At 53.6% G+C, this 17,092-nt stretch overlaps 1 protein-coding gene across 1 annotated transcript in view; it reads left to right on the forward strand.

The window, feature by feature from the left end:
• LOC141165481 (placenta-specific gene 8 protein-like) overlaps window positions 1–15,828 on the forward strand; it is a 57,631-nt gene extending 41,803 nt beyond the window's left edge. The window contains exons 3-4 of the mRNA XM_073651085.1: window positions 15,289–15,467; window positions 15,543–15,828. Coding sequence (XP_073507186.1) covers window positions 15,289–15,467; window positions 15,543–15,626 — 263 coding nt within the window. The 3' untranslated portion in view covers window positions 15,627–15,828. The remainder of the gene's footprint in view (window positions 1–15,288; window positions 15,468–15,542) is intronic.
• The last annotated feature ends 1,264 nt before the right edge of the window (window positions 15,829–17,092 follow it).

Consider the following 17,092-nt stretch of genomic DNA (forward strand, 5'->3'; position numbering starts at 1 on the left):
CGGGCTGCTGTATATTATGGGGTGGAGGGTAATAAGTGCAGCGTCTCCTCTCCGGGCTGCTGTGTATTATGGGGTGGATGGTAATAAGTGCAGCGTCTCCTCTCTGGGCTGCTGTGTATTATGGGGTGGAGGGTAATAAGTGCAGCGTCTCCTCTCCGGGCTGCTGTGTATTATGGGGTGGAGGGTAATAAGTGCAGCGTCTCCTCTCCAGGCTGCTGTGTATTATGGGGTGGAGGGTAATAAGTGCAGCGTCTCCTCTCTGGGCTGCTGTGTATTATGGGGTGGAGGGTAATAAGTGCAGCGTCTCCTCTCCGGGCTGCTGTGTATTATGGGGTGGAGGGTAATAAGTGCAGCATCTCCTCTCCGGGCTGCTGTGTATTATGGGGTGGAGGGTAATAAGTGTAGCGTCTCCTCTCCGGGCTGCTGTGTATTATGGGGTGGATGGTAATAAGTGCAGCGTCTCCTCTCCGGGCTGCTGTATATTATGGGGTGGAGGGTAATAAGTGCAGCGTCTCCTCTCCGGGCTGCTGTGTATTACGGGGTGGAGGGTAATAAGTGCAGCGTCTCCTCTCCGGGCTGCTGTGTATTACGGGGTGGAGGGTAATAAGTGCAGCGTCTCCTCTCCAGGCTGCTGTGTATTATGGGGTGGAGGGTAATAAGTGCAGCGTCTCCTCTCCGGGCTGCTGTGTATTACGGGGTGGAGGGTAATAAGTGCAGCGTCTCCTCTCCGGGCTGCTGTGTATTAAGGGGTGGAGGGTAATAAGTGCAGCGTCTCCTCTCCGGGCTGCTGTGTATTACGGGGTGGAGGGTAATAAGTGCAGCGTCTCCTCTCCGGGCTGCTGTGTATTATGGGGTGGAGGGTAATAAATGCAGCGTTTCCTCTCCGGGCTGCTGTATATTATGGGGTGGATGGTAATAAGTGCAGCGTCTCCTCTCCGGGCTGCTGTATATTATGGGGTGGATGGTAATAAGTGCAGCGTCTCCTCTCCAGGCTGCTGTATATTATGGGGTGGAGGGTAATAAGTGCAGCGTCTCCTCTCCAGGCTGCTGTGTATTATGGGGTGGAGGGTAATAAGTGCAGCGTCTCCTCTCTGGGCTGCTGTGTATTACGGGGTGGATGGTAATAAGTGCAGCGTCTCCTCTCCAGGCTGCTGTATATTATGGGGTGGAGGGTAATAAGTGCAGCGTCTCCTCTCCAGGCTGCTGTATATTATGGGGTGGAGGGTAATAAGTGCAGCGTCTCCTCTCCAGGCTGCTGTGTATTATGGGGTGGAGGGTAATAAGTGCAGCGTCTCCTCTCCGGGCTGCTGTATATTATGGGGTGGATGGTAATAAGTGCAGCGTCTCCTCTCCGGGCTGCTGTATATTATGGGGTGGAGGGTAATAAGTGCAGCGTCTCCTCTCCGGGCTGCTGTATATTATGGGGTGGAGGGTAATAAGTGCAGCGTCTCCTCTCCGGGCTGCTGTATATTATGGGGTGGATGGTAATAAGTGCAGCGTCTCCTCTCCGGGCTGCTGTATATTATGGGGTGGATGGTAATAAGTGCAGCGTCTCCTCTCCGGGCTGCTGTATATTATGGGGTGGAGGGTAATAAGTGCAGCGTCTCCTCTCCTGGCTGCTGTGTATTATGGGGTGGAGGGTAATAAGTGCAGCGTCTCCTCTACTGGCTGCTGTATATTACGGGGTGGAGGGTAATAAGTGCAGCGTCTCCTCTCCGGGCTGCTGTATATTACGGGGTGGAGGGTAATAAGTGCAGCGTCTCCTCTCCGGGCTGCTGTATATTACGGGGTGGAGGGTAATAAGTGCAGCGTCTCCTCTCCGGGCTGCTGTATATTATGGGGTGGAGGGTAATAAGTGCAGCGTCTCCTCTCCGGGCTGCTGTATATTATGGGGTGGATGGTAATAAGTGCAGCGTCTCCTCTCCGGGCTGCTGTATATTATGGGGTGGATGGTAATAAGTGCAGCGTCTCCTCTCCAGGCTGCTGTGTATTATGGGGTGGAGGGTAATAAGTGCAGCGTCTCCTCTCCTGGCTGCTGTGTATTATGGGGTGGAGGGTAATAAGTGCAGCGTCTCCTCTCTGGGCTGCTGTGTATTACGGGGTGGAGGGTAATAAGTGCAGCGTCTCCTCTCCGGGCTGCTGTGTATTATGGGGTGGAGGGTAATAAGTGCAGCGTCTCCTCTCCAGGCTGCTGTATATTATGGGGTGGATGGTAACAAGTGCAGCGTCTCCTCTCCGGGCTGCTGTATATTATGGGGTGGAGGGTAATAAGTGCAGCGTCTCCTCTCCAGGCTGCTGTATATTATGGGGTGGAGGGTAATAAGTGCAGCGTCTCCTCTCTGGGCTGCTGTGTATTACGGGGTGGATGGTAATAAGTGCAGCGTCTCCTCTCCGGGCTGCTGTATATTATGGGGTGGAGGGTAATAAGTGCAGCGTCTCCTCTCCGGGCTGCTGTGTATTATGGGGTGGAGGGTAATAAGTGCAGCGTCTCCTCTCCGGGCTGCTGTGTATTACGGGGTGGAGGGTAATAAGTGCAGTGTCTCCTCTCCGGGCTGCTGTGTATTACGGGGTGGAGGGTAATAAGTGCAGCGTCTCCTCTCCGGGCTGCTGTGTATTACGGGGTGGAGGGTAATAAGTGCAGTGTCTCCTCTCCAGGCTGCTGTATATTATGGGGTGGAGGGTAATAAGTGCAGCGTCTCCTCTCCGGGCTGCTGTATATTATGGGGTGGAGGGTAATAAGTGCAGCGTCTCCTCTCCGGGCTGCTGTATATTATGGGGTGGAGGGTAATAAGTGCAGCGTCTCCTCTCCGGGCTGCTGTGTATTATGGGGTGGAGGGTAATAAGTGCAGCGTCTCCTCTCCGGGCTGCTGTGTATTACGGGGTGGAGGGTAATAAGTGCAGCGTCTCCTCTCCGGGCTGCTGTATATTATGGGGTGGAGGGTAATAAGTGCAGCGTCTCCTCTCCGGGCTGCTGTGTATTATGGGGTGGAGGGTAATAAGTGCAGCGTCTCCTCTCCGGGCTGCTGTGTATTACGGGGTGGAGGGTAATAAGTGCAGCGTCTCCTCTCCGGGCTGCTGTATATTACGGGGTGGAGGGTAATAAGTGCAGTGTCTCCTCTCCAGGCTGCTGTATATTATGGGGTGGAAGGTAATAAGTGCAGCGTCTCCTCTCCGGGCTGCTGTATATTATGGGGTGGATGGTAATAAGTGCAGCGTCTCCTCTCCGGGCTGCTGTATATTATGGGGTGGATGGTAATAAGTGCAGCGTCTCCTCTCCGGGCTGCTGTATATTATGGGGTGGATGGTAATAAGTGCAGCGTCTCCTCTCCAGGCTGCTGTGTATTATGGGGTGGAGGGTAATAAGTGCAGCGTCTCCTCTCCGGGCTGCTGTATATTATGGGGTGGATGGTAATAATTGCAGCGTCTCCTCTCCGGGCTGCTGTATATTATGGGGTGGAGGGTAATAAGTGCAGCGTCTCCTCTCCGGGCTGCTGTATATTATGGGGTGGATGGTAATAAGTGCAGCGTCTCCTCTCCGGGCTGCTGTATATTATGGGGTGGAGGGTAATAAGTGCAGCGTCTCCTCTCTGGGCTGCTGTGTATTATGGGGTGGAGGGTAATAAGTGCAGCGTCTCCTCTCCGGGCTGCTGTATATTATGGGGTGGATGGTAATAAGTGCAGCGTCTCCTCTCCAGGCTGCTGTATATTATGGGGTGGATGGTAATAAGTGCAGCGTCTCCTCTCCAGGCTGCTGTGTATTATGGGGTGGAGGGTAATAAGTGCAGCGTCTCCTCTCCGGGCTGCTGTGTATTATGGGGTGGAGGGTAATAAGTGCAGCGTCTCCTCTCCGGGCTGCTGTGTATTACGGGGTGGAGGGTAATAAGTGCAGCGTCTCCTCTCCGGGCTGCTGTATATTACGGGGTGGAGGGTAATAAGTGCAGCGTCTCCTCTCCAGGCTGCTGTGTATTATGGGGTGGAGGGTAATAAGTGCAGCGTCTCCTCTCCGGGCTGCTGTATATTATGGGGTGGATGGTAATAAGTGCAGCGTCTCCTCTCCAGGCTGCTGTGTATTATGGGGTGGATGGTAATAAGTGCAGCGTCTCCTCTCCGGGCTGCTGTGTATTATGGGGTGGATGGTAATAAGTGCAGCGTCTCCTCTCCAGGCTGCTGTATATTATGGGGTGGATGGTAATAAGTGCAGCGTCTCCTCTCCGGGCTGCTGTATATTATGGGGTGGATGGTAATAAGTGCAGCGTCTCCTCTCCGGGCTGCTGTATATTATGGGGTGGAGGGTAATAAGTGCAGCGTCTCCTCTCCGGGCTGCTGTATATTATGGGGTGGATGGTAATAAGTGCAGCGTCTCCTCTCCGGGCTGCTGTATATTATGGGGTGGATGGTAATAAGTGCAGCGTCTCCTCTCCGGGCTGCTGTATATTATGGGGTGGATGGTAATAAGTGCAGCGTCTCCTCTCCGGGCTGCTGTATATTATGGGGTGGAGGGTAATAAGTGCAGCGTCTCCTCTCCGGGCTGCTGTGTATTATGGGGTGGAGGGTAATAAGTGCAGCGTCTCCTCTCCGGGCTGCTGTATATTATGGGGTGGAGGGTAATAAGTGCAGCGTCTCCTCTCCGGGCTGCTGTGTATTATGGGGTGGAGGCTAATAAGTGCAGCGTCTCCTCTCCGGGCTGCTGTATATTATGGGGTGGATGGTAATAAGTGCAGCGTCTCCTCTCCGGGCTGCTGTGTATTACGGGGTGGAGGGTAATAAGTGCAGCGTCTCCTCTCCAGGCTGCTGTGTATTATGGGGTGGAGGGTAATAAGTGCAGCGTCTCCTCTCTGGGCTGCTGTGTATTATGGGGTGGAGGGTAATAAGTGCAGCGTCTCCTCTCCGGGCTGCTGTGTATTATGGGGTGGATGGTAATAAGTGCAGCGTCTCCTCTCCGGGCTGCTGTGTATTACGGGGTGGAGGGTAATAAGTGCAGCGTCTCCTCTCCAGGCTGCTGTATATTATGGGGTGGAGGGTAATAAGTGCAGCGTCTCCTCTCCGGGCTGCTGTGTATTATGGGGTGGAGGGTAATAAGTGCAGCGTCTCCTCTCCGGGCTGCTGTATATTATGGGGTGGAGGGTAATAAGTGCAGCGTCTCCTCTCTGGGCTGCTGTATATTATGGGGTGGATGGTAATAAGTGCAGCGTCTCCTCTCCGGGCTGCTGTATATTATGGGGTGGAGGGTAATAAGTGCAGCGTCTCCTCTCCGGGCTGCTGTGTATTATGGGGTGGAGGGTAATAAGTGCAGCGTCTCCTCTCCAGGCTGCTGTGTATTATGGGGTGGAGGGTAATAAGTGCAGCGTCTCCTCTCCAGGCTCCTGTATATTATGGGGTGGAGGGTAATAAGTGCAGCGTCTCCTCTCCGGGCTGCTGTATATTATGGGGTGGATGGTAATAAGTGCAGCGTCTCCTCTCCGGGCTGCTGTATATTATGGGGTGGAGGGTAATAAGTGCAGCGTCTCCTCTCCAGGCTCCTGTATATTATGGGGTGGAGGGTAATAAGTGCAGCGTCTCCTCTCCAGGCTGCTGTGTATTATGGGGTGGAGGGTAATAAGTGCAGCGTCTCCTCTCCGGGCTGCTGTATATTATGGGGTGGAGGGTAATAAGTGCAGCGTCTCCTCTCCGGGCTGCTGTGTATTATGGGGTGGAGGGTAATAAGTGCAGCGTCTCCTCTCCGTGCTGCTGTGTATTATGGGGTGGAGGGTAATAAGTGCAGCGTCTCCTCTCCGGGCTGCTGTGTATTACGGGGTGGAGGGTAATAAGTGCAGCGTCTCCTCTCCGGGCTGCTGTGTATTACGGGGTGGAGGGTAATAAGTGCAGCGTCTCCTCTCCGGGCTGCTGTGTATTACGGGGTGGAGGGTAATAAGTGCAGCGTCTCCTCTCTGGGCTGCTGTATATTATGGGGTGGATGGTAATAAGTGCAGCGTCTCCTCTCCGGGCTGCTGTGTATTACGGGGTGGAGGGTAATAAGTGCAGCGTCTCCTCTCCGGGCTGCTGTATATTATGGGGTGGATGGTAATAAGTGCAGCGTCTCCTCTCCGGGCTGCTGTATATTATGGGGTGGAGGGTAATAAGTGCAGCGTCTCCTCTCCAGGCTGCTGTATATTATGGGGTGGAGGGTAATAAGTGCAGTGTCTCCTCTCCGGGCTGCTGTATATTATGGGGTGGAGGGTAATAAGTGCAGCGTCTCCTCTCCGGGCTGCTGTATATTACGGGGTGGAGGGTAATAAGTGCAGCGTCTCCTCTCCGGGCTGCTGTATATTATGGGGTGGAGGGTAATAAGTGCAGCGTCTCCTCTCCAGGCTGCTGTATATTATGGGGTGGAGGGTAATAAGTGCAGCGTCTCCTCTCCGTGCTGCTGTGTATTACGGGGTGGAGGGTAATAAGTGCAGCGTCTCCTCTCCGGGCTGCTGTGTATTACGGGGTGGAGGGTAATAAGTGCAGCGTCTCCTCTCCGGGCTGCTGTGTATTACGGGGTGGAGGGTAATAAGTGCAGCGTCTCCTCTCCGGGCTGCTGTGTATTATGGGGTGGAGGGTAATAAGTGCAGCGTCTCCTCTCCAGGCTGCTGTATATTATGGGGTGGAGGGTAATAAGTGCAGTGTCTCCTCTCCGGGCTGCTGTATATTACGGGGTGGAGGGTAATAAGTGCAGCGTCTCCTCTCCGGGCTGCTGTATATTATGGGGTGGAGGGTAATAAGTGCAGCGTCTCCTCTCCGGGCTGCTGTATATTATGGGGTGGATGGTAATAAGTGCAGCGTCTCCTCTCCAGGCTGCTGTGTATTATGGGGTGGAGGGTAATAAGTGCAGCGTCTCCTCTCCTGGCTGCTGTGTATTATGGGGTGGATGGTAATAAGTGCAGCGTCTCCTCTCCGGGCTGCTGTGTATTATGGGGTGGATGGTAATAAGTGCAGCGTCTCCTCTCCGGGCTGCTGTGTATTATGGGGTGGAGGGTAATAAGTGCAGCGTCTCCTCTCCGGGCTGCTGTATATTATGGGGTGGATGGTAATAAGTGCAGCGTCTCCTCTCCAGGCTGCTGTGTATTATGGGGTGGATGGTAATAAGTGCAGCGTCTCCTCTCCGGGCTGCTGTGTATTATGGGGTGGAGGGTAATAAGTGCAGCGTCTCCTCTCCGGGCTGCTGTATATTACGGGGTGGAGGGTAATAAGTGCAGCGTCTCCTCTCCGGGCTGCTGTATATTATGGGGTGGAGGGTAATAAGTGCAGCGTCTCCTCTCCAGGCTGCTGTGTATTATGGGGTGGATGGTAATAAGTGCAGCGTCTCCTCTCTGGGCTGCTGTATATTATGGGGTGGATGGTAATAAGTGCAGCGTCTCCTCTCCGGGCTGCTGTGTATTATGGGATGGAGGGTAATAAGTGCAGCGTCTCCTCTCCGGGCTGCTGTGTATTATGGGGTGGAGGGTAATAAGTGCAGCGTCTCCTCTCCAGGCTGCTGTATATTATGGGGTGGATGGTAATAAGTGCAGCGTCTCCTCTCCGGGCTGCTGTGTATTATGGGGTGGAGGGTAATAAGTGCAGCGTCTCCTCTCCAGGCTGCTGTGTATTATGGGGTGGAGGGTAATAAGTGCAGCGTCTCCTCTCCGGGCTGCTGTGTATTATGGGGTGGAGGGTAATAAGTGCAGCGTCTCCTCTCCGGGCTGCTGTATATTATGGGGTGGAGGGTAATAAGTGCAGCGTCTCCTCTCCGGTCTGCTGTGTATTATGGGGTGGATGGTAATAAGTGCAGCGTCTCCTCTCCAGGCTGCTGTATATTATGGGATGGAGGGTAATAAGTGCAGCGTCTCCTCTCCGGGCTGCTGTGTATTATGGGATGGAGGGTAATAAGTGCAGCGTCTCCTCTCCGGGCTGCTGTATATTATGGGGTGGAGGGTAATAAGTGCAGCGTCTCCTCTCCAGGCTGCTGTGTATTATGGGGTGGAGGGTAATAAGTGCAGCGTCTCCTCTCCGGGCTGCTGTGTATTATGGGGTGGATGGTAATAAGTGCAGCGTCTCCTCTCCAGGCTGCTGTATATTATGGGGTGGAGGGTAATAAGTGCAGCGTCTCCTCTCCAGGCTGCTGTATATTATGGGGTGGATGGTAATAAGTGCAGCGTCTCCTCTCCGGGCTGCTGTATATTATGGGATGGAGGGTAATAAGTGCAGCGTCTCCTCTCCAGGCTGCTGTATATTATGGGATGGAGGGTAATAAGTGCAGCGTCTCCTCTCCGGGCTGCTGTGTATTATGGGATGGAGGGTAATAAGTGCAGCGTCTCCTCTCCGGGCTGCTGTATATTACGGGGTGGAGGGTGTTAAGTGCAGCGTCTCCTCTCCAGGCTGCTGTGTATTATGGGGTGGAGGGTAATAAGTGCAGCGTCTCCTCTCCAGGCTGCTGTATATTATGGGATGGAGGGTAATAAGTGCAGCGTCTCCTCTCCAGGCTGCTGTATATTACGGGGTGGATGGTAATAAGTGCAGCGTCTCCTCTCCAGGCTGCTGTGTACTATGGGGTGGAGGATAATAAGTGCAGCGTCTCCTCTCCGGGCTGCTGTATATTATGGGGTGGATGGTAATAAGTGCAGCGTCTCCTCTCCGGGCTGCTGTATATTATGGGGTGGAGGGTAATAAGTGCAGCGTCTCCTCTCCGGGCTGCTGTATATTATGGGGTGGATGGTAATAAGTGCACCGTCTCCTCTCCGGGCTGCTGTGTATTATGGGATGGAGGGTAATAAGTGCAGCGTCTCCTCTCCGGGCTGCTGTGTATTATGGGGTGGAGGGTAATAAGTGCAGCGTCTCCTCTCCGGGCTGCTGTATATTATGGGGTGGAAGGTAATAAGTGCAGCGTCTCCTCTCCGGGCTGCTGTATATTATGGGGTGGATGGTAATAAGTGCAGCGTCTCCTCTCCGGGCTGCTGTATATTATGGGGTGGATGGTAATAAGTGCAGCGTCTCCTCTCCGGGCTGCTGTGTATTATGGGGTGGAGGGTAATAAGTGCAGCATCTCCTCTCCAGGCTGCTGTATATTATGGGATGGAGGGTAATAAGTGCAGCGTCTCCTCTCCGGGCTGCTGTGTATTATGGGATGGAGGGTAATAAGTGCAGCATCTCCTCTCCAGGCTGCTGTATATTACGGGGTGGAGGGTAATAAGTGCAGCGTCTCCTCTCCAGGCTGCTGTATATTATGGGGTGGAGGGTAATAAGTGCAGCGTCTCCTCTCCGGGCTGCTGTATATTATGGGGTGGAAGGTAATAAGTGCAGCGTCTCCTCTCCGGGCTGCTGTGTATTATGGGGTGGAGGGTAATAAGTGCAGCATCTCCTCTCCAGGCTGCTGTATATTACGGGGTGGAGGGTAATAAGTGCAGCGTCTCCTCTCCAGGCTGCTGTATATTATGGGGTGGAGGGTAATAAGTGCAGCGTCTCCTCTCCGGGCTGCTGTATATTATGGGGTGGAAGGTAATAAGTGCAGCGTCTCCTCTCCGGGCTGCTGTATATTATGGGGTGGATGGTAATAAGTGCAGCGTCTCCTCTCCGGGCTGCTGTGTATTACGGGGTGGAGGGTAATAAGTGCAGCGTCTCCTCTCCGGGCTGCTGTATATTATGGGGTGGAAGGTAATAAGTGCAGCGTCTCCTCTCCGGGCTGCTGTATATTATGGGGTGGATGGTAATAAGTGCAGCGTCTCCTCTCCGGGCTGCTGTATATTATGGGGTGGATGGTAATAAGTGCAGCGTCTCCTCTCCGGGCTGCTGTGTATTATGGGGTGGAGGGTAATAAGTGCAGCGTCTCCTCTCCAGGCTGCTGTGTATTATGGGGTGGAGGGTAATAAGTGCAGCGTCTCCTCTCCGGGCTGCTGTATATTATGGGGTGGAGGGTAATAAGTGCAGCGTCTCCTCTCCAGGCTGCTGTATATTATGGGGTGGAGGGTAATAAATGCAGCGTCTCCTCTCCGGGCTGCTGTATATTATGGGGTGGATGGTAATAAGTGCAGCGTCTCCTCTCCGGGCTGCTGTATATTATGGGGTGGAGGGTAATAAGTGCAGCGTCTCCTCTCCGGGCTGCTGTGTATTATGGGGTGGATGGTAATAAGTGCAGCGTCTCCTCTCCAGGCTGCTGTATATTATGGGGTGGAGGGTAATAAGTGCAGCGTCTCCTCTCCGGGCTGCTGTGTATTATGGGGTGGAGGGTAATAAGTGCAGCGTCTCCTCTCCAGGCTGCTGTATATTATGGGGTGGATGGTAATAAGTGCAGCGTCTCCTCTCCGGGCTGCTGTATATTATGGGGTGGAGGGTAATAAGTGCAGCGTCTCCTCTCTGGGCTGCTGTGTATTACGGGGTGGAGGGTAATAAGTGCAGCGTCTCCTCTCCAGGCTGCTGTATATTATGGGGTGGAGGGTAATAAGTGCAGCGTCTCCTCTCTGGGCTGCTGTGTATTACGGGGTGGAGGGTAATAAGTGCAGCGTCTCCTCTCCGGGCTGCTGTATATTATGGGGTGGAGGGTAATAAGTGCAGCGTCTCCTCTCCGGGCTGCTGTGTATTATGGGGTGGAGGTAATAAGTGCAGCGTCTCCTCTCCAGGCTGCTGTATATTATGGGGTGGAGGGTAATAAGTGCAGCGTCTCCTCTCCGGGCTGCTGTATATTATGGGGTGGAGGGTAATAAGTGCAGCGTCTCCTCTCCGGGCTGCTGTGTATTATGGGGTGGATGGTAATAAGTGCAGCGTCTCCTCTCCGGGCTGCTGTATATTATGGGGTGGAGGGTAATAAGTGCAGCGTCTCCTCTCCGGGCTGCTGTGTATTATGGGGTGGAGGTAATAAGTGCAGCGTCTCCTCTCCAGGCTGCTGTGTATTATGGGGTGGATGGTAATAAGTGCAGCGTCTCCTCTCCGGGCTGCTGTATATTATGGGGTGGAGGGTAATAAGTGCAGCGTCTCCTCTCCAGGCTGCTGTATATTATGGGGTGGAGGGTAATAAGTGCAGCGTCTCCTCTCCGGGCTGCTGTATATTATGGGGTGGAGGGTAATAAGTGCAGCGTCTCCTCTCCGGGCTGCTGTATATTATGGGGTGGAGGGTAATAAGTGCAGCGTCTCCTCTCCAGGCTGCTGTGTATTATGGGGTGGAGGGTAATAAGTGCAGCGTCTCCTCTCCAGGCTGCTGTGTATTATGGGGTGGAGGGTAGTAAGTGCAGCGTCTCCTCTCCGGGCTGCTGTGTATTATGGGGTGGAGGGTAATAAGAGCAGCGTCTCCTCTCCGGGCTGCTGTGTATTATGGGTTGGAGGGTAATAAGTGCAGCGTCTCCTCTCCGGGCTGCTGTATATTATGGGGTGGATGGTAATAAGTGCAGCGTCTCCTCTCCGGGCTGCTGTATATTATGGGGTGGAGGGTAATAAGTGCAGCGTCTCCTCCCCGGGCTGCTGTGTATTATGGGGTGGAGGGTAATAAGAGCAGCGTCTCCTCTCCAGGCTGCTGTATATTATGGGTTGGAGGGTAATAAGTGCAGCGTCTCCTCTCCGGGCTGCTGTATATTATGGGTTGGAGGGTAATAAGTGCAGCGTCTCCTCTCCGGGCTGCTGTATATTATGGGTTGGAGGGTAATAAGTGCAGCGTCTCCTCTCCGGGCTGCTGTGTATTATGGGGTGGAGGGTAATAAGTGCAGCGTCTCCTCTCTAGGCTGCTGTGTATTATGGGGTGGAGGGTAATAAGTGCAGCGTCTCCTCTCCAGGCTGCTGTATATTATGGGTTGGAGGGTAATAAGTGCAGCGTCTCCTCTCCGGGCTGCTGTATATTATGGGTTGGAGGGTAATAAGTGCAGCGTCTCCTCTCCGGGCTGCTGTGTATTATGGGGTGGAGGGTAATAAGTGCAGCGTCTCCTCTCCAGGCTGCTGTATATTACGGGGTGGAGGGTAATAAGTGCAGCGTCTCCTCTCCAGGCTGCTGTATATTATGGGTTGGAGGGTAATAAGTGCAGCGTCTCCTCTCCGGGATGCTATGTATTATGGGGTGGAGGGTAATAAGTGCAGCGTCTCCTCTCCGGGCTGCTGTGTATTATGGGGTGGAGGGTAATAAGTGCAGCGTCTCCTCTCCGGGCTGCTGTATATTATGGGTTGGAGGGTAATAAGTGCAGCGTCTCCTCTCCGGGCTGCTGTGTATTATGGGGTGGAGGGTAATAAGAGCAGCGTCTCCTCTCCAGGCTGCTGTGTATTATGGGTTGGAGGGTAATAAGTGCAGCGTCTCCTCTCCGGGCTGCTGTATATTATGGGGTGGAGGGTAATAAGTGCAGCGTCTCCTCTCCGGGCTGCTGTATATTATGGGTTGGAGGGTAATAAGTGCAGCGTCTCCTCTCCGGGCTGCTGTGTATTATGGGTTGGAGGGTAATAAGTGCAGCGTCTCCTCTCCGGGCTGCTGTATATTATGGGGTGGAGGGTAATAAGTGCAGCGTCTCCTCTCCGGGCTGCTGTATATTATGGGTTGGAGGGTAATAAGTGCAGCGTCTCCTCTCCGGGCTGCTGTATATTATGGGTTGGATGGTAATAAGTGCAGCGTCTCCTCTCCAAGCTCCTGTATATTACGGGGTGGATGGTAATAAGTGCAGCGTCTCCTCTCCAGGCTGCTGTATATTATGGGGTGGATGGTAATAAGTGCAGCGTCTCCTCTCCGGGCTGCTGTATATTATGGGGTGGAGGGTAATAAGTGCAGCGTCTCCTCTCCAGGCTGCTGTATATTATGGGGTGGAGGGTAATAAGTGCAGCGTCTCCTCTCCGGGCTGCTGTGTATTATGGGATGGAGGGTAATAAGTGCAGCGTCTCCTCTCCGGGCTGCTGTATATTATGGGGTGGATGGTAATAAGTGCAGCGTCTCCTCTCCGGGCTGCTGTATATTATGGGGTGGATGGTAATAAGTGCAGCGTCTCCTCTCCGGGCTGCTGTATATTATGGGGTGGAGGGTAATAAGTGCAGCGTCTCCTCTCCGGGCTGCTGTATATTATGGGGTGGATGGTAATAAGTGCAGCGTCTCCTCTCCGGGCTGCTGTATATTATGGGGTGGATGGTAATAAGTGCAGCGTCTCCTCTCCGGGCTGCTGTATATTATGGGGTGGAGGGTAATAAGTGCAGCGTCTCCTCTCCAGGCTGCTGTATATTATGGGGTGGATGGTAATAAGTGCAGCGTCTCCTCTCCGGGCTGCTGTATATTATGGGGTGGAGGGTAATAAGTGCAGCGTCTCCTCTCCGGGCTGCTGTATATTATGGGGTGGATGGTAATAAGTGCAGCGTCTCCTCTCCGGGCTGCTGTATATTATGGGGTGGAGGGTAATAAGTGCAGCGTCTCCTCTCCGGGCTGCTGTATATTATGGGGTGGAGGGTAATAAGTGCAGCGTCTCCTCTCCAGGCTGCTGTATATTATGGGGTGGAGGGTAATAAGTGCAGCGTCTCCTCTCCGGGCTGCTGTGTATTATGGGATGGAGGGTAATAAGTGCAGCGTCTCCTCTCCGGGCTGCTGTGTATTATGGGGTGGAGGGTAATAAGTGCAGCGTCTCCTCTCCGGGCTGCTGTGTATTATGGGGTGGAGGGTAATAAGTGCAGCGTCTCCTCTCCGGGCTGCTGTGTATTATGGGGTGGAGGGTAATAAGTGCAGCGTCTCCTCTCCGGGCTGCTGTATATTATGGGGTGGAGGGTAATAAGTGCAGCGTCTCCTCTCCGGGCTGCTGTGTATTATGGGGTGGAGGGTAATAAGTGCAGCGTCTCCTCTCCGGGCTGCTGTGTATTATGGGGTGGAGGGTAATAAGTGCAGCGTCTCCTCTCCGGGCTGCTGTATATTATGGGGTGGATGGTAATAAGTGCAGCGTCTCCTCTCTGGGCTGCTGTATATTATGGGGTGGAGGGTAATAAGTGCAGCGTCTCCTCTCCGGGCTGCTGTATATTATGGGGTGGAGGGTAATAAGTGCAGCGTCTCCTCTCCGGGATGCTATGTATTACGGGGTGGAGGGTAATAAGTGCAGCGTCTCCTCTCCGGGCTGCTGTATATTATGGGGTGGAGGGTAATAAGTGCAGCGTCTCCTCTCCAGGCTGCTGTATATTATGGTGTGGAGGGTAATAAGTGCAGCGTCTCCTCTCCGGGCTGCTGTATATTATGGGGTGGAGGGTAATAAGTGCAGCGTCTCCTCTCCAGGCTGCTGTATATTATGGGGTGGAGGGTAATAAGTGCAGCGTCTCCTCTCCGGGCTGCTGTGTATTATGGGATGGAGGGTAATAAGTGCAGCGTCTCCTCTCCAGGCTGCTGTGTATTACGGGGTGGAGGGTAATAAGTGCAGCGTCTCCTCTCCGGGCTGCTGTGTATTATGGGGTGGATGGTAATAAGTGCAGCGTCTCCTCTCCGGGCTGCTGTATATTACGGGGTGGAGGGTAATAAGTGCAGCGTCTCCTCTCCGGGCTGCTGTGTATTATGGGGTGGAGGGTAATAAGTGCAGCGTCTCCTCTCTGGGCTGCTGTATATTATGGGGTGGAGGGTAATAAGTGCAGCGTCTCCTCTCCAGGCTGCTGTGTATTACGGGGTGGAGGGTAATAAGTGCAGCGTCTCCTCTCCGGGCTGCTGTATATTACGGGGTGGAGGGTAATAAGTGCAGCGTCTCCTCTCCGGGCTGCTGTGTATTACGGGGTGGAGGGTAATAAGTGCAGCGTCTCCTCTCCGGGCTGCTGTATATTACGGGGTGGAGGGTAATAAGTGCAGCGTCTCCTCTCCGGGCTGCTGTGTATTATGGGGTGGAGGGTAATAAGTGCAGCGTCTCCTCTTCGGGCTGCTGTATATTATGGGGTGGATGGTAATAAGTGCAGCGTCTCCTCTCCAGGCTGCTGTATATTATGGGGTGGAGGGTAATAAGTGCAGCGTCTCCTCTTCGGGCTGCTGTATATTATGGGGTGGATGGTAATAAGTGCAGCGTCTCCTCTCCTGGCTGCTGTGTATTATGGGGTGGATGGTAATAAGTGCAGCGTCTCCTCTCCAGGCTGCTGTATATTATGGGGTGGAGGGTAATAAGTGCAGCGTCTCCTCTCCAGGCTGCTGTATATTATGGGGTGGAGGGTAATAAGTGCAGTGTCTCCTCTCCAGGCTGCTGTGTATTATGGGGTGGATGGTAATAAGTGCAGCGTCTCCTCTTCGGGCTGCTGTATATTATGGGGTGGAGGGTAATAAGTGCAGCGTCTCCTCTCCGGGCTGCTGTGTACTATGGATTGGAGGGTAATAAGCGCGTTATCTCCCCGCAGGCTGCTGCGCCTTGTGGTGCTTCCCTTGCATGCAGTGTGAGACGGCGAGTGATTTCGGAGAGTGCCTCTGTCTTCCGTTGTTGGATATGCGTTTGATGGGATACTTGTGGTGTTGCGGCGTCTGCCCCCCTATAACCATTGCGATGAGGGCTGCGATCCGGGAGAGATATAAGATTCCGGTAAGTGGAACATCAAGGTCTCTTGGGTTGGGGGGTTCACCTTACACCAGGATAACCTCAATTCTCCTCTTTCAGGGGTCCATATGCAATGACTGCGTCCACTCCTGCTGCTGCTACACCTGCACCTGGTGTCAGATCGCCCGTGAGATCAAACTCTGAAGCCAATCCTCTACCATAACCACGGCCCACACCACCCTGATAAGCAATGCCCCCATTATACCTCAGGCCCATGGCTACGCTCCCATCGTGGAGTATTAACCTAGTCTCCGAGACCACATCACCCCCAACACCTGCTTTACCTCTTGCCCTCACATCCACACCTGTAGTGGAGTCATCAGATAATAAAGGAAATATTCTACCAGTTCTGGTGGTCGATGCTCCGCGCTGTCGACTGCTCATGACCCCACCGAAAAGGAGGCCGGAGGGCCAAGTACTGGAGGAGGGGAAGAGGAAGATGGCGGAGGGTCACAACATCAACATTTCACAGTACTAGTATCACTGAGACAAAAAAGAGGCGTCAGAGTAATGGAGGAGGGCGGTGGGAGGAGAGGGAAGCACCCGAAAGAGATCAACGGGGTGGGGAGAAAGATGTCTGGAGGAGGGCGACAAGGAGAAGGGAGAAATACCCATTGGAGGGCGATGGTGTAAGGGAGTGGGACACCAAGAGAAGGGCAATGGGGGGGGAGACACCTGGAGGAGGACAAAAGAGGTAGGGGTGAGACCCCTGGAGGACGGAAACGAGGTGAAGGGAGAGACGCCCAGAGAACAGCAATAGAGGGGAAGGACAGACACCCTGAAAAGAGCAACTGGGGGAAAGGAGAGATGCCTGAAGAGAGCGACAGGGAGAAGTGAGAGACACCCAGAGGAGGGCGAAGGGGGAAGGGAGTGAGACAACCAGAAAAAGGCAACGGGATAGAAGGGAGAGATGCTCGAAGAAGGACAAAGATGGAGTAAGGGGCGAGATCCATGGAGGACGGCAACGAGGTGAAGGAATATATGCCCAGAGAAGGGCAATGGGGGGAGGAGAGACACCCTAAAGAGGGCAAACAGGGGAAAGGAGAAGGAGGGAAATGGGGGAAGGGAGAGACGCTCTGGGCGGTGGGGGGGGGGAGGGAGCGAGACGCTCAGAGGAGGTTAGCGGGAGAGAGAGAGACCCGGGGGATGGTGATGTGGGAAGGGAGGAACACCTGCAAGAGGGCGACACAGGGAGAAAGTGGTATTGCCTCTGGGTAACGGGTGGCATAATCTACGACCACCAGTATGTGTTGATGGCCACGAGTTGACTTTACAGTGGATCCCACCAAATCCATCGCCATCCATTCAAAAGTTACCTCTATAACCGGCAGAGGTACCAATGGGCTATGGAAGCTTGCGGTGGGTGTGGTCAGCTGACATTCCAGGCAAGACTCACAATACCTCTGTACCTCAGCGTCAATCCCAGGCCAAAAGAACCGCTGCAAGATGCTTTCTTGCATTTTTTTAACCCCTAGGACTTTCCGTCCACTGGGGTTGTCCCCGGCAACCAGTAACCCATGGACCAGAGTCACTAGTCCAATTGAGCCTCCGTTCTTTTACCCGTTGACCAGTACCTAGCACAGTTGGGGTTCTCTGCATGCAGTGTCTGC

Source organism: Phyllobates terribilis, unplaced genomic scaffold, assembly GCF_046119375.1.
Source record: "Phyllobates terribilis strain yellow unplaced genomic scaffold, ASM4611937v1 Scaffold_11__3_contigs__length_659146591, whole genome shotgun sequence".
NCBI classification, from domain to species: domain Eukaryota; kingdom Metazoa; phylum Chordata; class Amphibia; order Anura; family Dendrobatidae; genus Phyllobates; species Phyllobates terribilis.